Genomic DNA, 24,372 nt, shown 5'->3' with positions numbered 1-24,372 from the left:
TGGCGTTTGCGCTGATGGCTTGAGCCCGCCATCGCTGCTTGCAGCTATATTTTTAACTTATGTTTTAGTGTATTATATTTATTATTACTCTTTTTATTTTACCTTTCCTCTTTTGTACAGCACAGTGGTCAACTCTTGTTGTATTTATTTGTGCTTTATAAGTAAATAAATGAAATTAAATGAAGTTGACGCTAAATTCAAGTAAAAACATTCAAATGTGTATATCTGAGTTAAAAACCTGGTGATGAATGTTTTTAACTGAATGCATCACAATAAATAGAAATACTGTCAGTAATACTAAAAAATACTGAATCATGAGTATTTCAGTTTGCCAGTCAATAAATTGGTTTTAATTGATCCTTTCAAATGAACTGATTTACAAGAATAAATCAGACTTTTGAGAGGGAATGTTTAGTAACAGCTCACTTTGCTCTGAAGTTGTGTTTGCAAGACAATGGAATATTAAAGACAGTGTTATGTTGTGCTGCAACTTGGAAAATGTAGTTAATTACTGGAAAACTGTTTTACACTATTTTGAACATAACTGAGCTGAAAAATGACCAAAAAAGTCATTAACCAAAAGTCCTGGTGCATACGGATAAATTCTGCCAGATATTCTACCTGTCATTGCCATTTTCTTCTTGTGTTTCAGTCTAGCAGCTCCTTACTTGTATTTGTCAGTTTTCAGCAACTGTTCTCTCTTCTTTTCCACACAGAGAATCTTCAGCTCCTTTGTGTACACGGAGAAGACTTCAAATGGTGAAACAGAGGTGCAGCAGGTGAGTTACTCATCAACATCCCTTGATACTGAATGAGTGCTGTGCGTGTGTGTGTGTGTGTGTGTGGGGGGGTCTAGAGGTGCAAAGGACACCCATTAAAATTCTCCAGTTGCTGTCTGCTGTCTTTGAAGCCATCTTTGAGCTTTCTACTGCTGAAACACTAATTCCAACCTCTATTGACTGCACTGTGTCCCTCCCTAACAAGCTCTAGAGAAATGAGAAGATGGTTGCTCATGCTTTAGCTCTTTCTAACGTCAAGGCATTTGGCCCATGATCAAAACTCTCTGATTAGAAACCATTTTAAAACTCTGCGGCATTAGGAAAAGAGCTTGTTCAATTACAAACATGCCTGTCTGTCAGTATGGATAACATTTAACAGAATGAGACAGGAACATTATGTATTTGTATAATACCCATGGCATAAATGTCTATTTTAAAGATATGCTATCATGGTTTAAAGGCTTAACACTGAAATTGTCATATTGTGTTAGAGTACACTATTTCAATGTGAAAAGTTTACATAAAGGAAACATTTAGTCTCATAATTTTTCATACTTTTTTTTTTCAGTTTGTTAACCAGCCAAACTGTAATAATAATACTTTTAACTGATGTTTCAAATGGATGCTATTAATATTTTATTTTCTTTTTTAACTATCGAAGTAAAAGATTGGGCATTACAATATTATGATTGGGCAGTATAATAATGAATTGGATATACAAAAATTTTACCTTTTATGAGGTTTGGTTATGGATGTGAGATATCACGATTTTTGTTCGAGGATGATTAAAACGTCTCTACTCTCCCTTTTTTGAGGAAATATCGTAATAATGTGCTAAAACGCACATTCTATTAGCTGTGATTTTGGCGCCTCTATCTCAATATACTGTAAAACGCGACATACATTCACATCAAATTTTAACACAGCTTTAGAGTTACACTTATGAGACATTGAATGTATGTTTAATTAGATCTATACTTGGCTTTTTTTAAATAAATGTTTACATTTTAATAAACAAATAAATAAAGCCACTTAGCCAATGTAAATTTTAAACACTCACACACACACACACACACACACACAACACACATATATCACAAATTGTGATATGATATTTTTGCCATATCACCCACCCCTACCCCTTACCTTTGACCTTTGGACAACCTTCAGAGATCATGCCAGGTTTTTGCTTGAATTGATCAAGAACCACTTTATCACAAATAATTAATAGTTAAAAAATTACCCTAATCCAAGTACTCTGTTGGATTTTAATTGGACTTTATTATTATTATTATTATTCACATTTAATTGAATTGCATTACAATGCATTCATAAACTTGATTGCTTATAAGATTACATACACCTTGCAGAATCTGTTAACTGTTTTTTTTTTTAACGATGTCACGTTTTTTTTAATATAAAAAATACTACATCCCTTATGAAGCTATATTCTACAAGACAAAAAAATAACAGAATTTACATATTGTCCTGTTCAAAAGTATACACACCCTCGTTCCTTAATATTGTGTGTGTTGCCTTGAGCATCAATAACTTGTAGTTTTTGTCTACAGTTCATTTATTTGTTATGAAGGCTCTTAAACTAAATACACTATTTTATGATCCCTTGTTATTTTTAAAAAGAAAATATATATATATTTATTATTTTTTGAGGTACATTTATGAGCACAACTGTGTATATAGTGTGTGCATATGTATTATCATAGCTAAATTAAAAGTAATAATTAAGGAAACAGTAACCATGGAATTTCATTTCAGTAATTTTCCATCTGAAACTACGGGAATGCATTTCTTTCCTCTGTCAGTTATAAGACAGTAAGCCTGTCATGTGCTAGTGTTTTATTCTTGCCATGGGCCTCTCCCTCATGCCTACTCCAGCTTCTGTTTTGCTGTAAGGCATAAAGAGCTTTCAATGTTAATACACTCTGTTCTGACCAGCCTCAAAACAAATCAGCATGAGTGGCAGCAACTGTGCTCGTACCCCATGAATGTGTTTCTCAGTGACACACACACGCCCTGAGCAAGAACGAACAGGTTGTTACTCTTCACCTGGGTTTCGGTGCCAAGAGAAGCCCTTTTGTGTGAATTATTCCTGTACGTTTTCTCTCTCTCTCTCTTCCGTTCCCTCTTACCTGCAGCTATTTACCGGCTGCTGGTGAGAGATTAAGCCGATCGCTGGCAGGTTTTACTAGTGACACCTCGATAGCTAATTGCCAAACAGGGTTTTTGGGGGTAGACGCTAATAAACTGTTCTGCCTGCTGATGCAGTCGAGACCTGAAAATGTTTGATTATAAAGTGTCTCAGGCTTTGTCATGCTATAATGCTGTTTTGTTGTTCCGCATTAATTGGCACTGGATGTACTCATATTAAAAAGGGAAGGAAGACCAATTAAAATGATTGCTCACTCTACTATTTTGGATCTTGCCGCTGGTGTAGTTAACTAAGCTGGGCAGATTCAGACTTATTAAAGTGTCACATTTAAGAGGCACATGTGAAACACCTTTTTCTGCTGATCTAATTCGGTCAAGCCATTTCTACATGTATGAAAACTACTTTGTGTTAAATTGCTTGGCTTAATATGCAGCAATAAGTTTACATAAATGTGTGAAATTTAGAAATGAATAATTATATATTTATTTTTATTGTATTATTTTGTGGTATGGTGATGCAGCCTAAATAGAGTCTATTCTTAGCTCTGAAATCTGTATTGCATTAAATTGACCTAATTTTAGTTTCTGTTTAGTAGAGCTCTTTAGATTGTTGTCCTTAATCAGGATGAGAATTAACTCAAGCCTTGTGAATTTCAAATGCGTTTAAGAAATAAAGAATACGGAAAGAATAATGGTTGATAATTTGAGTGTAGTGAAAACGGTCCGTGTACTTGGTGGCCAACGGATTTTCGTTTCCGATTTCCATCTATAAACACAATCGGATAACGAGATTGTTTTCCGTTTTCCGTCTTTTAATATCAAAAGAAAAATGGATTGTTTTCCATTTTTTGTTTTCCTATTTACTAATGGAAATTGGGAAACGAGCGTTTTTCGGTTTTGTTTTTTTCCTTTTAAAACAAAAATCCGTTGGCAACCAAGTACACGGACTGAAAACTGTGAATTTTTTATTCTGCAACACAAATAACCCAGTCATACTTTAGATTTTTAAACCATTGTGTGTTCTTAAAAATGTAAGTTGCTAACAAGTTGTTACAATGGTTATGTTCCTCAGGCATGTAAACTCATATGTCTCTAAGTGGTTTACTCCAACTAAAAAACCTTCTAAAACCCATTAGAAATTCCCAAGGTAAAGTGAATTAACCTTGTTAACCATGATAGCCAACAGATATTTCATATTTGATCATCTTTGATTGCCATTAATTTGCGAGAAAAAGAAAAAAAAAAATAGAAAAACAATATATTAATACATTGATTTACACTTATGGTGTCAAGACCTGGTTGCTCATATTTCCTTTATACTGCTTTGTATTGTCTTTTGCTCCATTTATTGTTTTAGTTGACATTCTAGTTCTTCTTTTATTATTCATTGTAAAGGTTATGAAATAACACCTTTTAGATCTGTAACTACAAATCCCATTATTCTGGGTTCCTCTAAAAAATGTGACTTTTATCGGTTGCTCGTTTGGCAATGCTGTCAACATCTGCCAGTCTTGTGTATGCGCACACATGGTAATGAAGGCCTGGCACTGCCATTTGTGCAAGTTGAAAAGGCACCCCAGTGGAAAACGGCACCAATTAGGATCATGTCCATGTCTTGTAGTGACACAAAGACAAAGTAAGCCGGTCTTCTCTTAATGTCACCATTTTAATGAGCTAGGACACAGACCTCGGGAAATACCCTAAACTAATTTTCACACAGTTTGTCATTAAAGACATTTTTATAAATTAGATAATTTCTTATATTAACTGTAGCTGGCAAGTAAAATTTTTTATTTTTGTTTAAATTCTCAAAATTTTCTCTAAAGCCAGGGTTGTGGATTGAGCTCAGTAACATGTAACCTTAAATTATCTTCCAGCTTTTTCAAGACTTGAAAGTTTGATTAGATTGTACAGAATCAGATGTACTGATGTTCTGGATAATAGTGTTATTTTCTGACCTGTCTGAAGTTGGAATGTTTCCCTTGGATCTTGAACTTGAAAGAATAGCATTAAAGTTTAGCAGCAGTGGCTGAAACAGGCAGCTGATTGGATGTTCACGGTCAATAGGTCATGCATCGTTTCTCCAATCCAGGACATGGAGAACATTTATCATGTTTTTTTTCCCCCTTCATATTTTAGTCCTGTGTATTTTTGTTGTTAATGCAAGAATAATGTGTGCAAGTTTTAGTTTACTAAAACATCGGGTGGCTCATGTGTGAGTAATTTATGTCCTGTGTGAGGAGAAACTCTTAGCTGAGCTGCTGCTCTAGTTAATAACTTTCTCCAGGGAACTCATTGGGTAAACCAGAATTCACAGAAGCATGGTTAATCAGCCATTACTCCTTTGCATAAGTGCAGTATAGACCCAAAGTTAAAACAACATCCCAGTTTATTGAAACCCCTTCTGGTTTATGAACTCAGTTTTCCCTTATATCACCAAACCATTTCCCCAAAGCCTGTGGCACTGCAGCAGCTGACAATGCATGTCTAATGCTGATCGATTACTAGTCTCCAAGGTTAGTTCAAGCTCTCTTTGATGTAGAGTGCAGCACTAGATTTGGAAGGTGAATTAATCTCAGCTTATTTCACAGGAGTAATGGAAAGAGAGTTCTCGAGCAAGAAATGTGTATATTAAAGTGATATTTGATTAATTTATTCTGTATTTATATATAAAAAAAGAACAGTTTTGCATTCAAGTGGTAAACTATGTATGCATACGTGTATATATATATATGTGTGTGTGTGTGTGTGTGTGCATATATATGTATGTATATGTATATGTATGTGTATATATATATATATATATATATATATATATATATATATAATGATTTTTTTGATCATTGGGTGATAAAAATTAAAGGGATAGTTCAACCTAATTTGAAAATTGTTATCATTTACTCCAAATCTGTTGAACACAAAAGAAGATATTTTGAATAATGTTAGTAACCAAACAACTGATGGTAGCCATTAGCTTCCAAAGTATGGAAAAAACACTATGGAAGTCAGTGGCTACTGTCAGCTGTGTGGTTACCAACATTCTTTAGAATACATTCTATTGTGTTTTAAAGAATAAAGAAACTTACACTGGTTTGGAACAAGTGGAATGTGAGCAAATGATGACAGATTTTTAATTTTTGGGTGAATTATCCTTTAAGTTGAATTCCTAAATAATATTAATTTATAAACAATCTTAATAAATAGAAATATGAATACATCTGTTTTTATTGTTTTTTTTTTTTTTTTTTTAGCTAGCAAAAAAGATCCGTGAGAAGTTTAACCGGTACCTGGATGTGGTGAACAGGAACAAGCAGGTGGTGGAAGCCTCTTACACGGCCCATCTCACCTCCCCTCTCACAGCCATCCAGGACTGCTGCACCATCCCCCCCTCCATGATGGAGTGAGTACTCATTTATTACACCTTTAATTTAACCTCTTTTTTTTCCACAGCACTTCCAAAAACAAGACATATTAAACAAATTTTGTGTACCTTTTAGTACTTGTAAAACATGTTGAATCTGTGTGAATGTGATGCGTCACACAGTTTACTTACTTCACTGATTTTACTGTGTGACTGTGTAATGGGTGTGGGTCAGTGTGAATGAGAAGATCATTTTTAAATGCGACAATTTTTTGTTTAAATCACTGAAAGGCAATGATGAGTAAGCTGAGATGTCAGACTGCTCTTTCAAACCTAATCTCTCTCTCCCAGTGCAGTTTGCAGAGTTCTTGGTGCTTTTTTTGTCTGCTTTGTGTCTTAACTGTCCCTCCCTTCTGTCTGTCTGACTGATTCTGTCTCACTCACACATCCAGACTCAAATGTTTGGCTCTACTCTTCTGAATTTTCATCTTCTCTGCAACCCTTAATCTCTGTTTGAAGGATGTTCTCCATCATCCGATGACCTTCTCAGCTATGTCTCTTTCATTCTTTATCGCTATCATCTGACATTTTAAAGATTCTACTGGTTATTGCAAATGAATTAAGTTGTTTTTTTCCCTCTACATTTCCTTTATCATCACGTTCTATTAATGTGTTCAGTATTCCTCAGCTCCATCAAGAGAGAGGCAATGTTTCCGCATACTTTGGCAAAGATTTAATTAGAAAATAGATTAGATTAGAAAAAGGCTCCCACAGTCATGGAAAACATGGATATATTTAAAAATGTTTAAACTTAGATTTTTAGACCAGGTAGTGGAAATTACTAAAATATAAATATCATTTTACACCACCAATTTAAGCTTTTAGGGTAAGAATTTCTTTGTCTTTTGTAAGAAATGAATACTTTCATTCAGTATAAGGGATGAGATCTTGTGAGATCCGATGTGTCTCGCGAGATCTGATTGGTCTCGCAATAACGGGATGATATCATCACAAAAAAATTTGCAGTGTTTACATTAGAGCTGCACGATTAATCGTTTAAAGATCGATTAATATAATGTATAATTAACATTTTTTTTTAAAAGACTTAAGCAATGAACATCAAGTTGTTTATTGCTGCATATAATACATTAAAATAGTAGTTTAATCTCATAAAGTACAAGTTGATTTCAAAATGCACCTACATTTTTTTGCATTTTGTGTTTTTAATTTGAATAAAATGATTATTGATTTATTGAAAAATCTCGTCTCGTTCTCGTGAACCCAGTCTCGTCTCGTCTCGTGGGATAAGTGTTTCGTCACACCCCTATTCAGCATGGATGCATTAAATTGCTCAAAATAAATAAATTAAAATTTAAAATTAAATATCTTCACAATATTACATTAATAAATAAATACATTCATTGATGTGCATAAAATACTCCTTTCAAAAATATCAAAATTCTTTGTACATTGGCTACCATTTTTTTTTTTTACCAATTTGCTATATATATTTTATCTTTCTCCCTCAAGAATAAGTTTGCTTTGTCAAAATGTGCAGTTCTCAAAGGACTGTTTTAGAAAATGTCTCTGTCCCTGAGGCACAGAAACATCTTTTACAATGTGTTGAAGGGAAGTAAAATGATAGTAGGTGTTTAGAAGACTACAAATAGAAGTTTACTTCAGGTTTTCCAGTATATCATACAGTGTCCAGTATCAAAGTCAAAGCATTATATGTATCACCTGAGCCTTGATGAAAAAACATAAAAGAGCTAGCTAGGAGCTGCTTTATCCTACAAGACAACCCTTGGATTTATTTATGAATGATACATCATTGGGCCTGCCTTAAACCTTCACACACCTGTCCAATCAGCTCATCGATGTTTATCTAAACCGCCTCGTCAAGTTTTCTTAACAATGGAATGTATTACACACTGCCTTGATATTATCATGTTACATCCTGTTTGTGGGTTTTTGAAAAGCCTTTCATTATGACAGCATGATGAACAATATAATGTAAATTTTTTTAAATGGTAGAAGTGAATAGTACTTTTGACAAGCAGGTTTACAATGGTCTACACTTAAATGAAAGATCCATATCAGTGATCTCTAGAAAAAGTCATTTTATTTTGCATAAGGGTGGTCTACCCTTATGGTGGTAACCACATTCAGATCATGCGACCTGCTGTGTCCTGTAAAAGTTGCTTTAAGGCACTATGGTTCACTCCGTGGCCATCTTGGTCATGTTTTCTATGCAGATAGTAGGCATAATAGTATAGCTCCTGTGTGATTGCAAAACATCCATAAAATGTTTGTCAGGATTTTGTTTTAGTAATATATTTAAAGGCACTGTACACTACAAAATTTAATGTAAAGGCTCTATAAATGTCAAGGTCACTGCTGTATTGGCCAGTAAAACATACAAAATATTACATTTAAGATGACCAATTTTAAATTTAAGGCAACCAGCTTCTGCAGATTTTTGAGTTTTCTCAACTTTTTGTTGTATAAACTGAAAACAAGTTGAGAAACTCAAAAATCTGCTGAAGCTGGTTGCCTTAAACTTTTAAGTTTTCTCAACTTTTTATTTTTTACAGTGCAGTCGTGGCCAAAAGATCAAATGTTTCACACCATATCAGTACCACATCCCCGTCATACATCCCAGCCGTGTCTGTTCTCCCATGAGCGCTGACCTCTGGCACAGGAGAATGCTTTAATCAACATTCAACTCCACTGCCTCCTACACTTAACCAGCGATGAAACCATCTAGAAATAGCCCCTTACTCAGGACGCATGTGATAGACTGCTCTCTCGCTCTCTCTCTCTCGCTGCTTAGGGGGATTTAAATGTCGGTGAAGTGTTAAGTTACATTTGTGCATTGCCCAAAGGATGGTCTGCAAAACTAATGATGTTGAAGTGTGTGCATGTGGAGTCTACAGTCTCCACATGCATGTGATAAGGCTACAACTGTTATCACCTGTACCAAGTCACTAACATGTTTTTTTTTTTTTTTTGGACCATGGTAATACCATGATATTCTTTGAAGAACTTTGAATACCATATAAATATCATGATGCATATGTATGGTAATGATGCAGTATTATTTTTAGCCTTTTAAGGATATTCCAATTTCCAGTTTCTGTACTTTTGAGCTTTCTATTCATCAGTGAATCCTGAACAAGCTGTATCATTTATTTCGAATAAAAAATTATACAATAGTAGTAAGATAGTCTAAGATTAAGATAAGAATTAGCACCAAATCGGCATATACAAATAATTTCTGAAGGATGATGTGAGACTGAAGACTAGAGTAATGGCTGTTGAAATTTCAGCTTTGCCATCAAATGGAGAAATTACATTTTAAAATATATTAAAATAGAAAACAGTCATTTAAATTGTATTAATATTTCACTAAATTACTGTTTTTCTTTCATTTTGACCAAATAAATGCAGCCTTGGTAAACAGTTTTTTTTTTTCAAAAACATTTAAAAAATCTTGCAGACCCTAAACTCATCACTCTAGTCTATGATGTTTACAACGTATGTACATATAATTTTATTAAAATGTTTGGTAACACTTAATTTTAAGGCGTCCTTGGCACACGTTACCTTTACTTACTACTATAATAACAATTAATTATGCAAAATGACATGCAAGTAACACTAATCCTTACCCTAACATGTAGTTTAATTAATAATACTCAGTAATTAAATGTATAATTACACTGTAACAAGGACACCTTGAAATAAAGTGTAACCAAATATTTTAATTCACGAAGTATGAATGATGTATGTATGTATGATGTTTACAGTGTTTCTTAGATTTAATCAAGATTTTTATCACTACAGTTACAGTAAGGTAAATCAATTCAGATTTTCAGGTGGTTAGAGAAAAACATTTCATATATTAATTCAAAGATTGTTTTTGTTTTTAATTCTTGCGCCAATGAATTTAGACTGTCACATTACATTACATTCCTTTTTAAAAAAAATCACTTGGATCTTTGTTTTTCCAGTGCTTACATTTCTTGATTAGGGTTTCTTCCCCCACAAGCAAACTCTCGTTCTCCTGATCTCTTTTCCTCCCTCTTTCACTCATTTTCTCATTCTCTGTTAACTGTTAATCCGGTTTGTATCTCCCAATCCTTTTGGAGCCAGACCGTTTGGACAGGCTCTGAGCCTGAGCTAATAAAGATAGCATGTGAGAGAGAGTCTGTGTGTGAGAGAGGGATGCAGAAAGGGAGCGAGAAGAGGGGCTTAAGTTACCATAAAGGGGTTTTAAAAGCTGCTCTGCCGGACTGCATGCTTTCCCAAGTCCATGCAGGGTGAAATAGGGAACCTCTTTTCCCATAATCCCCCTTGAGCCTCCCTCTTAACTCTCGGAGACTGTTGTGCTAATGAAGCCCATTCTGATAGATGCAGTGAGAGTGTGAGTGTGTGTATGTGTGTGTCACAGACAGAGCTGATACCGCAGTGGTACGTGCATCTTATCTCCGCCGCGTGGCGAGACGTCACTGATCTGCCAGCACTCTATTAGCCATAGAATAGAATCACAGGGACTTGTTCTTGTCACCGTCAAACATGAAGTGCCACTAAATGAGGAGTTCATCTCAGTACATTAGGACAGCACTTTACTTAGTTTAAATATTAAGAGGCTAAAAGCATTCACTGCTCATATTAATGACTGTGTCCTGACACAGATTACACATTCATTTAGAATTACTGTGTTCTAATACCTGATCATACATTTAATCGTCATCTGACACACATGCATTAAGTATTTCCCAATTTACTTTTAGCGCAAAATACTACTTTGGGTATTTATGACTAAAGGTTTTATTGATAGACCAATATATCAGCTTAGTCGGTTAATTAGCCATTTTTGGCCAAGTGTTCATTCCCCCTTGTGTTATAAAATCTTACGAATAAAATGAAACATGAGTTTTTTTGTTAATAATAATAATAATAATTATTATTATAATTATTATTACTTAAATATAGTAAGTTGGTGTCTGCATGTTGTAAACAGCATCATATGTTTGAATCCTGTATTGTTTTTAAGTATATATATATATATATATATATATATATATATATATATATATATATTGTTTTTAAGTATATATATATATATATATCTATATATATATATATATATATATATATATATATATCTATATATATGTATATATGTATATATATACATAACATTTTTATCATTTATTTTTATTTTTTTTACATATATATTTTGCCTGGTAATATACACATCATACTTTTTTTTAAGAGAGAATTTAAATGCATATTTTGAATGTAACTGTTACCATTTTCATGTATTGTTTATTATAATTATTTAATTGTTGTCAGCAGAATCAAATTAACATTTTGTTTGAATTGTCAGTTTTAAATGGTTGAGATCATGGCAGCTGGCTTCAATTTTAGGATAATTTATTATGTGATTTAAATCGTATGCTTTGAAATTGAAATATGCAATTAGAAGTGAACGGCAGATGTGTTTTAAGTTCTTGGTTATTTTAGGTCACATGCTGTTTTTCACACCGTGCAAGCTAAACGATACCTTAAGGGCTTGTTTTTCCATTCATTTTTTTCACCTCCTCATTCTTTCTGAATGTTTTTGCAGAGGCCCTAATTTGCATGTTGAACCGAAATCAAACATAGAGGAGGAATAAGTCTCAAGCTTTTACTTAATATATATTTTCTCTCCTCTTTTCTCGCTCTCTCACTTGAGCTTTCCCCCGCTTTCCTTTTGCTCACTTGCTCTCCCGTCTTTTTTCTAATGTAAAATTCAAAGCAGCTTGCAAATTTATTTTTTTATCTAGCACATTTGCTTTGCCACCACATGTAAAGTGTGTTGAAGGAGAATTCTAATGACTATGGCCTGATGGGAATTAAATGTCTGTAGTTCAAAGCGCTTTGCACATCACAGCAGCCGTCAATCAAACCGCAGCCCCGCTCCAGCTCTGTGAGATGACGATAATGGGGAGAGAGAAATGAACCCGATGGTGAGAAAGACACTAGTTTAGTAATGGGTGATAGAAAAGAACATATGTAGTTCATGTGGCAAAGGACAAATACAGTGCATTATGGGGATTGTGTGAAGAGGAACAGAAAGATGTATGCAGTAACTGACATCAGAAGCCATCGGTTGGCAGATGATGAGGAAATGATGGCTAGAGCTTGTTACAGAGAGTGTGTGTGTGTGTGTGTGTGTGTGTGTGTGTGTGTGTGTGTGTGTGTGTGTGTGTGTGTGTGTGTGTGTGCAGCAGTGTTTTTGTAGAGTCATAAGGGAGATGAAAGCGAATGTCAGTGCAAGATCTCTGGAGATACTGCATAGATCTGTGCTCGATTAGTGCAGGCAGAGACCTGAAACAGCAGCATAATGGGTGGCTATGAAATATTTGTTTGCAGCATGTTCTGAATAGACAAGAAAGAGTCTATATCTATAATATATATTAGTGTAAATTCATCTGTATCTTGGTAAAAACAGACAAATGCCAAAATGGATGGGTTGAATACCATCCTGATTTGCAAACCATAAGCAAAACAATTATAAGATAAAGGAAGTAAGACTGCATTACATGCTTTTTTATTTTTTTATTTGCAGTGTGGATAAACTAGTTTTTTGTCAACCAAAGTGTGTTTTATGCAATGCATTATTGAATTAATAAAATACATAAATACACAATTTGACAAGTAACAGTTATGGCTAGTTTTATTAAGACTTAGTAAAATCATTTAATATAGATTTAGCATTTACCCTTTACCTTGAAGATTTGAATTTCATTGGAATATTAGTTAGACATGCTTGTATCATCTTTTTAGTTTTAATTATTTTTCTGGTTTTCTATATTTTATATGTACACTGCCATTCAGATATGTTTTTTATTTTTTTGTTATTTTGTTTGTTTTTTAATGTTTTGGAAAGTTTTCTTAGTTTAGCATTCTCTTATGCTCACCATAGCAATTATTTGATAAAAAATACAGTCAAAAAAGTATATTTGAAGTATTATTATGCTTTAAAGTAACCATTTTCTGTTTTAATATATTTTAAATTTACGATTTATGACAGTAATGGTAAAGCTGAATTTTCAGCAGCCACTACCTCAGTCTTCAGTGTCACATGATACTTCAGAAAACTCTTATTTATTATTATTCTTAATATCTGGTGATTATGAAACCTTTTTTAATTATAATTATTATTATCAATGCTGAAAACGTTTTTATGCTTAATATTTTTGTGAAAACAGTGTTAGGTATTATTAAAAAAAAAACTTTAAAAATGTCTCTGCAGTCTTTTTTTTATCAATTTAATGCATATTTGCTGAATAAAAGTATTTTTCAAGAAGTATTTGGAAAAAGCTTACTGAACCCAAATGCTTGAACAGTTTTTGCTGTTTATTTTTATATTTATATTTTATCTATAAATTTGCCTCTTCATGCCTATCTGAAAGAGTTGGATGCTGTGAATAAAATCAAAAGGGTTCTCCCATCTGCTCTTCGTCATCCTTCTCTCCCCTCAGACTGCATCCCTCCATCTTCCTCTTTCATCTCCAGCAGAAGAGCTGTGCAGCTGGTAGAAATAGATATCGACACAGTCTTCCTCAGGGGGTTTTACCACTCAACTGTAAAAGCTGTTTTTATAGAATGAGAAACACTTCAGCTTCATTTTTCTTCATGACTGAGGCCTTGAACTAACTGAACACTCACCAATCAAGTGCTGGACTGTATATCCTTCAGTGTCACTTTCTAATTATCGCCGAGATAAAAGAATCTGTATTGATGTTTTGTCTTCTCTCTGATTTCAGGTTTGATGGTAATTTTAATGCCAATGTTTCGAAGACCATCAGCTGTGATCGTCTCTCCCCTACCGTCAATAGCCGAGCTTTCAACCCGGGACGAGACCTCAACTCTGGTGTGTATAACACAGACAGTGTCTAAGCTTCAAAAACCCAAAGCCAATTTCCACTTATCCAGCTGCTGCCATGGCAACCGTTTGCAAAGAACAATATTGCTTTTCTGACGTCAAATCTTCAAAGATTTTTTGGCCTTTTGAGTGAGACCGAAATGAACAATGCTGTTGAATACGTGACCTTGCTCATTTGCGCCTGGAAATACTTTATTTTCTCTCCTCTCATCTCTCTGTTTTTATTCCTTCTCTTTTGAGTGACCACAGCTTTGTACATCTGTGCTCTTTTCCCCTTTATATCTGCTCTACCCCACCAATCAGGAAGTGCACGTTTTTATCATTTTCTACTAGGGCTGCACGGTTCTTGCTAAAATGTGAATCACGATTTTTCTCCAGGGGAATTGAGTCCACGATTCTCATTTTTTCAACCAAAATATTTATTGCAGTCAAGCCAAACCAAAAATTGCTGGACTTAAAAATAACAAAAAAATAGTCTCTCTTCCTTATTTTAGACACCTTAAAGTGAATAACTTAAAAGCTGTTGAACAGAAACAGAACGTTAACAATAATAAATAAAAATAACTAATAAAAAAACTAACTTTACGGCTGGCCGATACCGATCCCAGTCATGATTTTTTGCTTTTTATTAATTGTGCAACCCTAGTCAGTGTCAACACCTCCACTTCGAATCAGATACTTCAGTGTTTTGCAACAGGAAAGCCCCCAAGCCCCCTATAATTGTTTTAAATAAATATAGACAAAAGAATACTAACTGATTCAGTTAATTCAGTTCAATTCAATTAACCTCTGTGATGGATCCAGCAAGTGGGTAGACTGAATCCAACTATAACTTGATTCCTTTCGATCAGTTCTTTAAAATAATCAGATTGTAATAGTCATTTATTTGTGAATTGGATTACATAGGCCCCCTATTATATATTTTACTATAAAATATCTAAAATGGTGCATAGGAACTCTGTAGAAATGGAGAATTGTTTTTTTAACCATCTGTATGAACTGAATGGTACCACTTAAGTTTAGGAAGAGAAAGGATATTGTAGTGTACAGTAACAGCACAGTTCATTCTCAGGTTTAGTGTTAAACACAGTTGCCTTTTTTTTCAGTCACCTTGGTTCAGACTCTCCCTTCTTCTGGCCTCACACACTTGCTTTCACTCCTGAACCGATTACCCCAATTCATCTTCATACAGATGCTTATTTTTGTAATGTAGTTATAAGGAGTTCATGTTACCACTCTTCCTCCATTTGTCATTGAATACTGACCCTGCTAACAATGCAGGCAGTCATCAGTCACTTTTGATCCCTGTTAGTCTAAACATTGATGAGAGAGAGACAAAACAATTAAGAGGGAGGAAAAACCTGGTGAGAGAGAGAGAAAGAGAGAGATAATGTTGTGTTAGAGTGTGATGTCTTTGATTTAGTTTGTAGGGTTGGTTCCTATTTCCCAACATTCCCCCCTTTAGTGTCCTTTGTTTCACTCTTTACTCCTCTTCACATCTCTATCTGTTTATTTCTCAGAGTTCTGTAAGAGTTCTCCCAACTGCGTCCCAGTGTTATAAGTCCTTAAAGCATGTACTTATTATGCTGCTGACAGAAAAATAAATATTATCAAGTGCTGTCCAAATGTTTAAGGTCAAATTTTACCTTTATTTAGCAAAGATTCATTAAATTGGTCAAAAATTTAGTGAAGACATTTATAATGTTATAAGAAATTTCTATTTTAAGTAAATGCTGTTCTTTTGAACTTTCTATTCATCAAAGAACCCTAAAAAAAAAAAAAAAAAACGCTTTTGATTTGTTAGGACAAGATACCACCATAATCAGGTTGAGGATTAAATTTTATGAGGGATTGGAACTTGCACAACAGTCACAAATTCCTCTTATGATAGATTACAAGGGATTGTGTTCAATTTTAGGCACAAAAGCATGTGCAGATGTGCACTTCTTAAAAATCCATTGCCGTTTACTACGATTTGGGATACTCAAATTATTATGCATACTGTTTAGGCTCACAGCCTACTTGAGACGCAACTTTTGGTTTATCACTGAATATTTCTCTGCAAGAAATACACAACAATTCCCATTAGCTGGATGAGAAAGAGAGTTTACATGAGAAAAAACCAAATGCAATGATTTTTGGAGTTAATAATAATCTTGAAATTGACAGGACCGTAAGCGAGAAGAAATATAACAGTCGGTGGAGATTTAAAGCGGAATGAAGGGGTGTCACGTCATGACTCTTAACACTGGATGGGGTATTAAGCACTCTGGGGCGGCACATGTGTATGATTTTTAAAGCTGTCAACATGCTGTAAAGTTCCTGTTTATACTTCGGGTATGGATTGAAGGCTCTTGTGGTTGGGAGGCCTGTTCGTGCTTAGCATCCATTTTTCTTCTTCTGCAGGTTTCCACAACAATTTGATGAACTGTGTTTATTTTGATCAGAATTAGGAAAGGCTATTCCATGTCTCTGTGGCACCTAAAGCTAGTGTTTTCTTTAATAAACCTTTTCTTTCTTCATTATTATTATTTTTTTTTCATTCTTAATTATATTATATAATATTGGCCTTGTGTTGTTTGAGTATACATTTTGAATCACTCAAGCCACTTAAAGATGTCGGCATGTTTAAGTGGAATGGGTAAATCAGGTCATTTAATTGACCCGAGTAACCTCTTGTAGCACACATTCTTCCTCTTTATGTAAATTAAAGTCTTTTTTTTTTTCCTGTTCTTTTTTTTTTTTACTTTGGGTGTAAAGGGTTCATGTAATATTACAAGAATACATTTCTGAAAAGGATCCTACATATAGACGTATGCCCTCCTGAATACTTCCACTGCCTTTTTCACTTGTATTCCTTCTTTTCCTGTATTTTCTTGTTCTTTTCCCCACTTTCCTTCACTTCCTGGCTCCTGTTAAGTAAGTAAACGCTTGAATTGATGGCAGCAGAGTGGTGATCACTGTGCTTCTCGAGTGTTTGGAAAGGATCAGCTTGTCTGGGCTCCGGCCATCACACAGCTGGGGCCTGTTCAACTGACACGAACCCTACAGCTGCCTGCTTCAAGTGCACACACCATTCAAATAGGTCCATGCTGCATGGCATATTAAATTAGTTCTGGGTGATTGTCTTAGAGAGCTTGTGACATTTAGATACTGTTTCTATAATATATAAATTTTTTATTTTTTTATTTATTTTTTTTTTTTTTTAGACCACAGAGTAATACAAAAGATATCAAACTTTTCAAACTGTTCTTGCTTTCTCATTTACTTTAGTGCTGGCAGACAACCTCAAATCCAATCCAGGGATCAAGTGGCAGTACTTCAGCTCAGAGGAGGGCATTTTCACTGTGTTTCCTGCTCACAAGTTTCACTGCAAGGGCACATTTGAGCATAGGAGCAGGTACAAAGAGCTTTCTCTCTCTCTCTCTCTCTCTCTCTCTCTCTCTCTCTCTCTCTCTCTCTCTCTCTCTCTCTCTCTCTCTCTCTCTCTCTCTCTCTCTCTCTCTCTCTCTCTCTCTCTCTCTCTCTTCTCACCCTCACACTCACACTCACACTCACACTCACACTCACTCTCACACTCACACTCACACTCACACACACAGTCCTGTAAGTTTTCACTCTGAACACTGATATACCCTACAGCGAGGTATTGAATCCCATGCTTATCGAAGTCTTTAGAGCTTGCTTGGTAATGAGACTTTCTATATTTTTTTTTTTTAACTTTCCTGTTTTAATAAAATTCAAACACATTATTATTATCTTTATTTATTTGAACAGGGACACTGTAAAATATACATTAACCTTAGAAAGGAGAGATGCATTATACCAGGTTGTAACGCTTATGCTAATTTCCACCTGTAGTCCCTGGGCAGGCTATTGACAAATAGATACACATATTAATAATACATTTACCCCAAAACAGCATTAAATCATTCATTCATGCACACCAACTAAGTACATATTTTTCCAACACTGTCTTTTTAAAAGAAGCTGTTTAGACTGATTCTATTTAGAAATGTTTCAAAATTTTTGCCAAGTACTTGTAAAAAAAAAAAAAAAAAGTAAAATGCTCTTGCTGTTTTTGTCTTTATATTAGTATTTTTAATTAACGGATTTGTTATTTTTTTTTACTGTCCCCATGTTTTAACTAGAGACCAACTAAAGGTTATTTAACCGCCCACGCACCTCAGAATTTAGCATCTTATGTGGCTGGTCTGTTTAATGTAGTTACAATAGGCCCCATGCCCTTTACTGGAATGCAGGGTCGCCTCTACTAAACCCCACTGGAATCTGCCACCCAGTGTTGTGGGCAGTGTGTGCCTATGCTGAAAGATGGGCTCATTTCTGATGCCATTCCCACAACTTCTCTCCTCCTATTTGAGATTGCACATGAAACTCTGGTACTCAGGATTTTAGCTTGATGTATATACGAGATTTAGGCATTAGCGAGAGCTTTTTCATAGTGTTGGAGTTGAAAAGGGTTTCCAAAAACCACACAATAGAGTGCAGTATCTCTTGCACTAGCACTGTAGTGAAGAGAGCGGGAATCGCGCCAGGACTACACTTGGCTTCTTGCCGTTAGAGTCCAGGAAAAGTCGTTCTGCAAATAAGTAGATCGTAAATCTTTGTTTCTGCGTGTTGGCAGGCCTGTGTATGTTTCGGCAGTAAGGCCACAGTCGAAACATATTGTAGTGATCATAGACCATGGTGCCTCCGTCACTGAGACCCAACTCCAGATCGCCCGCGACGCTGCGCTAATCATCCTCAACTCCATTGATGAACATGATAAAGTAAGGAAGTGACGTCATCGTCATCATCATACACCTTCCACTGATTGCATTTGTTCTTTTGGCACTCAACATCCTTTTTTTTCCCTTCAGATCTCAGTGTTGACCATAGCAGATACTGTTCGTTCCTGCTCTCTGGATCAGTGCTACAAGAGCTTCCTCTCACCTGCTACCAGCGAGACTAAGAGGAAGATGAGCACCTTCATCAACAACATTAAAGCATCTGACAGCTCTACCCAGCATGCACTGGGCTTCCAGAAAGCCTTTCAGTTGTTGAGGAACACAAGCAACGTCATTAGACAGCCGACTAGTAAGAGTCAAAGCTTATGTACATTAGATTTACTAACACTGTGCCGTGTCATTTCCTACCTTTTACTATGCATTTTTTGTTTAGGGTTAACATAAGTGTCCTTAAATGTATATACAGTACAGGTCAAAAGTTTGGAAACATTACTATTTTTAATGTTTTTGAAAGAAGTTTCTTCTGCTCATCAAGCCTGCATTTATTTGATCAAAAATACAGAAAAAAAAATGTAATAATATTGTGATATATTATTACAATTTAAAATAATTGTTTTTAAATGTATTATAACTTTAAATTATCATTTATTTCTGTGATGCAAAGCTGAATTTTTAGGATCATTATCACATGATCCTTTAGAAATCATTCTAATATGATGATTCATTATCAAAGTTGGAAACAGTTCTGCTGCTTAATATTTTTTCAGAACTTTTTTAGGATACTTTGATGAATAAGAAGTAAAAAAAAAAAAAAAAAAAAAGAAGCTATGTTTTTAAAATATAAATATTTTGTAATAACAATATACACTACTGGTCAGTAATTGGGGTCAGTAATTTTTTTTTCCTTCTTTTTTTTTAAATAAAATCAATACTTTTATTCAGCAAGGATGTGTTAAATTGATAAAAAGTGATAGTAAATAAAATATATTATTAGAATATACATTATTAGAATTTGTTTTTTTTATTTGAATAAATGCAGTTCTTTTTAACCTTTTATTCATCAAATATATTAGACAGCAGAACTGTTTCCAACACTCATAATAAAATCAGAATATTAGAATGATTTCTAAATGATCATGTGATAGACTGGATGTTACATGTGACACTGAAGGCTGGAGTAATGATGCTGAAAATTCAGCTTTGCATCACAGGAATAAATTACTGTTTTTTCTGTACTTTTGATCAAATAAATGCAGGCTTGATGAGCAGAAGAGACTTCTTCCAAAAACATTAAAAATAGTAATGTTTCCAAACTTTTGACCTGTACTGTATATATATGTGTGTGTGTGTGTGTGTGTGTGTATAATGCATTATAAAAGTAATTTTAAAGCAGTAATTATGCCTTGTAAAGCACCATTGTAATTTTCTAATGAATAATTCTTCTAACCATTGTTATAATACATTATAATACGTATCTATTCATTGAACACTCTTTTAGAAAGTTTAATACATTATACATGAAAAACATGGTCTCAAGTTGCCTCAGGGTCGGTAATTATATTCAGAATGATTGATTATTGATCATCTTCCCTCTCACAGACACGGACATGGTGATAATCTACCTGTCATCAGGCATCACCTCCAGAGACTCATCTGAGCACGAAAAGAGAGCAACCCTGAGCGTGGTCAAAGAGGAGAACCGCCACCTCAACAACTCTGTCATGATCCTCACTTACGCTCTCATGAACGGTGAGATATCGCCAAGGAGTGCAGCTTTTTTATTGGCTTTTTGTCTCGTAGCCAACGAGGCCTCATGGTGAACACCTTTGTGCATGTTTTCAAATGCTTTTTCAAAATATGCTCAGCTGTTTTGACGCCCCTTCATCTTTCTTCTGGTCTTTTTGTGTGCATGTTTACGCGTCTACTGTAAGAAACCACTCTCCATTATATTGCTCTCCTCAGCTGTTCCTTTCCCTGCTTGTATTAGCCTGCAATTAACATACATTACTTTGGCATCGTGAAAATTAAAAATGGAGATCAACGAAAAGAAGAAAGAGGAATGCAACAATACATCAAAGGCCACTCAGTGACATGAAAGATTGAGAGAGGCCTTTTTTCATGCATTAGATGACTCAGAGATATGATTCAGATTGATTAGCTTGGCAATGCAGGTTACGCTACTTTGACTAGGTATTGTGAGGCTCTGAAGGACACACACACTCATATTTCCTTGTTTATTTGAAGTCTGGTTAATTTATGACAAGTTGTTTTATATTCACATATTAAAACCTGTCACAGTTTCAGATTAATAGACTGAAGTGTTGAAATGTATGTCCAGTCCAATAACAGTTCAACAGAATTGAATGTTCCTCCAAAAATGAAAGACTGACTAACAAAAGCCTCCTATTCTTTTTGTTAAAGGTCCAAAACCACCATTTCATGATGGAAACAGATTATGTGTGATTTTTAGCTCTGGGATTAAGTAATCCATGTGGGATATGAATGGCTTTCTATTACTGTGCTGCACTCTAAATGGGCCACAGAAGCAAAACCTTTACAAAATACCCACAATATCTGTGAAAATTTAGATGAATAGGTAGATTGAATTTGATTTTTGTTCCAAATTTTAAGTGAGTGCACAAGAGACACACAGCACATAGATATTGTGTAGAAATGTCAGTTTTAATTTGTGTTTTGTTTTTTGTACAATTGTCCTCAGAAGGAGTAACGGGACTCAAGGAGCTGGCCTTCTTGCGAGACCTGGCTGAGCAGAACTCTGTTAAGTATGGCGTTCCGGATCGTTCTGCCTTGCCCGTCGTGAAGGGCAGTATGATGGTTTTGAACCAGCTCAGTAACCTGGAGACCACCGTGGGCCGCTTCTACATCAACCTCCCCAATCGAATGATCGACGTGGCCTCCTTCAGCTTGCCTTATGCAGACCAGATGGGAGACGGTAAGTTTAGAACATGAACTTGGCATAAAGCTCAAGTCTGGCACATTAACATTCTCTCTGAAAAACCATATGCACTCAATGCACAAGTGGCTCTGAACCAGAAAGTTTCCATGGTGCTATATACTGTGAACTTAAACTATAAGTAAAGCCACAAATCACAAATGCAGTCTGCTCTTATAAAGCTGCTAGACAGGAAGTCATTCTGATGAAATTATAGCTTGATTGGAAATGATGCACAAGTGATATTTACCTTGATTTTTTTTATTGCTTCATAAAAATGTCTCATTTATCATTTTTAAATTTTGATAAAACTTTATTATGCTGTGATGGAAATGATCCCTGAAAGAAGTCAAGGAACATTCATAATTTGATTTAAAATGTAAAAATAAATTTTTTCATTTATTTTTATTTTTAGTTAGAATAGTCTGGGACAAGGGTAAAAAAAATGAAAATCTATAATTTAAAGATATTTTTAGAAAACATTTGATGTTGTCAAGGATTTTTTATTATTATTATTATTATTATTTTATATATATATATATATATATATATATATATATATATATATATATATATATATATATAAAAATCAACCACTGTGACAGAGAATGTGGCCAAAGTTAATACCCAAGAAACGCATATCTATTTGAAACTTGGAAATTGTTTATTGTTGTTTTGGAGTATAACTGGCCTTTTGGCCATGGCTTGTACCTCACAGTTAATAATATTTCTTACAATTGAACAATTGAATTACTGTTTACATAGTTTGACATATTAGTATGGCGACAGAATCAAAGGAACTTCTTCTGTTTTTCCGTTTTAGGTTTCATCATGACCGTCAGCCGGCCATGCTACTTTGGGAACTTGTTGCTGGGTGTAGTTGGAGTGGATGTAAATCTGGCATACATACTGGAGGACGTGACCTACTACCAGGATTCCCTGGCCTCATATACATTCCTCATAGACAATAAAGGTAGGGAGATGCGTGTACTGATGATTGTTTTTGGTGGAGATCCACCTGGTTCCATTTATTTAAAATGAGCCAAACTTGTTCCATATATTTCTGTGTTTGCCTCACTTCAGCTTGACTTTCTAGCTTCACCATAAATGACTCAAAACACTACACTGAAGGCCATTAACCATTAACCTCAGCTGTCCCACATTGGGTGGCTCAGAGCCAGATCCATGGCTGACATCATGCCAGTTTCTTGACTTTTAGGGAGAAAAACTTAAAATTAGTTTTTCCTTGAAAAGGAGCTGTAGAAGCACTGTCAGCTTGTGCAAATATTGTCCACCATAGAATGAAATAATTGGCCTTATTTTGACACTCTTTCATTTATTCTTACCTCATCCTGCTCTAAATAACATCTATTCGTTTTTCCATGACTTCCCCCAGCAGGGTGAAGTTTCTCTGAATTTACAACACTGTTAACCTCCACTTAGTACATATTAAAACAATTTGATAAGCCCACCAGAAATTGCCGCTTTGCACTAAAAGGGTGTGTTGTATTACATATGTAATAAAATGAGGGTGATTATCTGTTCCTGAGAGTATACAGTCTATCCTAATGACTGGGATAATGAAGTGGCACCTGCTGTCTCCAGCTGTTCAGTAAAGAGACGTGATACCACTGCCTCTCAGTTCTTTTCAGAAAGATGTCTCTCGCTGTGTTGTGCAGGCCACAGTTTTTGTGTTTAACCTAGTAGTTGAGAATCTTGACTGGTAACTGAAGTTTCTAATTCAATTCTTTAAGTAAATAATTCTTTAATAGTAATTTAGTCAATTCTAATGGTCAGAGAAAGGATGGAAAATTGTATTTTTTTCACACAAAAAAAGTTTCAGTTTAATTTAAAGTTTGTTTATTAGGTTTCATTTTTTTATTTAATTAAATTTAAAAATTAGATTTAACAGTTTAATTTAATTTAATTTTTGAATATCTTTCAGGCTACACCCTCATGCATCCGTCACTCACCCGTCCATACCTGATGACTGAAGCTCCCCTCCATACAGACATCATCCACTATGAGAACATCCCAGGGTTTGCTGCTGTGCGTCAAAACATCCTCAGGTGAGGGTGTATGGGCTGTCAAAAAGACCTGGGTATCTGCAGTTGCAAGAGTCGACTGTGTTATTCACGTGATTGCTAAGCTCATGTTGTGTGTTTCTTGTTAGTCTGCCTCTGGGGAGCCAGATCATTGCTGTGCCTGTCAACTCTTCTCTGTCTTGGCACATGAACCGCCTACGTGATCCCAGTCGAGATGCCTACAATGTCAGCTACGCTTGGAAATTGGTAAGCTATTCCTCCACAGTGGAACAAGCATTGGTTTAGAGCAGGCTTAGGGAAAACCAGACTGTGTAGAATCACCATTCTATGTGTCTGTCTGTTATTTTATTCATTCTTTTTATTTTACTTATCTTGATC

At 34.9% G+C, this 24,372-nt stretch overlaps 1 protein-coding gene across 1 annotated transcript in view; it reads left to right on the top strand.

Annotated features, from left to right (window-relative positions):
- The window catches only part of LOC109054253 (VWFA and cache domain-containing protein 1-like), a 73,437-nt gene that overhangs the window by 31,871 nt on the left and 17,194 nt on the right, over nucleotides 1–24,372 (top strand). The window contains exons 2-12 of the mRNA XM_042758368.1: nucleotides 717–779; nucleotides 6,200–6,348; nucleotides 14,130–14,236; nucleotides 17,522–17,648; nucleotides 18,894–19,038; nucleotides 19,129–19,345; nucleotides 20,596–20,745; nucleotides 21,716–21,949; nucleotides 22,773–22,922; nucleotides 23,895–24,018; nucleotides 24,123–24,240. Coding sequence (XP_042614302.1) covers nucleotides 717–779; nucleotides 6,200–6,348; nucleotides 14,130–14,236; nucleotides 17,522–17,648; nucleotides 18,894–19,038; nucleotides 19,129–19,345; nucleotides 20,596–20,745; nucleotides 21,716–21,949; nucleotides 22,773–22,922; nucleotides 23,895–24,018; nucleotides 24,123–24,240 — 1,584 coding nt within the window. The remainder of the gene's footprint in view (nucleotides 1–716; nucleotides 780–6,199; nucleotides 6,349–14,129; nucleotides 14,237–17,521; nucleotides 17,649–18,893; nucleotides 19,039–19,128; nucleotides 19,346–20,595; nucleotides 20,746–21,715; nucleotides 21,950–22,772; nucleotides 22,923–23,894; nucleotides 24,019–24,122; nucleotides 24,241–24,372) is intronic.

The sequence above is a fragment of the Cyprinus carpio genome, chromosome A6 (assembly GCF_018340385.1).
Source record: "Cyprinus carpio isolate SPL01 chromosome A6, ASM1834038v1, whole genome shotgun sequence".
Lineage (NCBI taxonomy): Eukaryota > Metazoa > Chordata > Actinopteri > Cypriniformes > Cyprinidae > Cyprinus > Cyprinus carpio.
The sequence above is the reverse complement of the archived record's forward strand: the minus strand, read 5'-3'. Positions and strand labels throughout refer to the sequence as shown.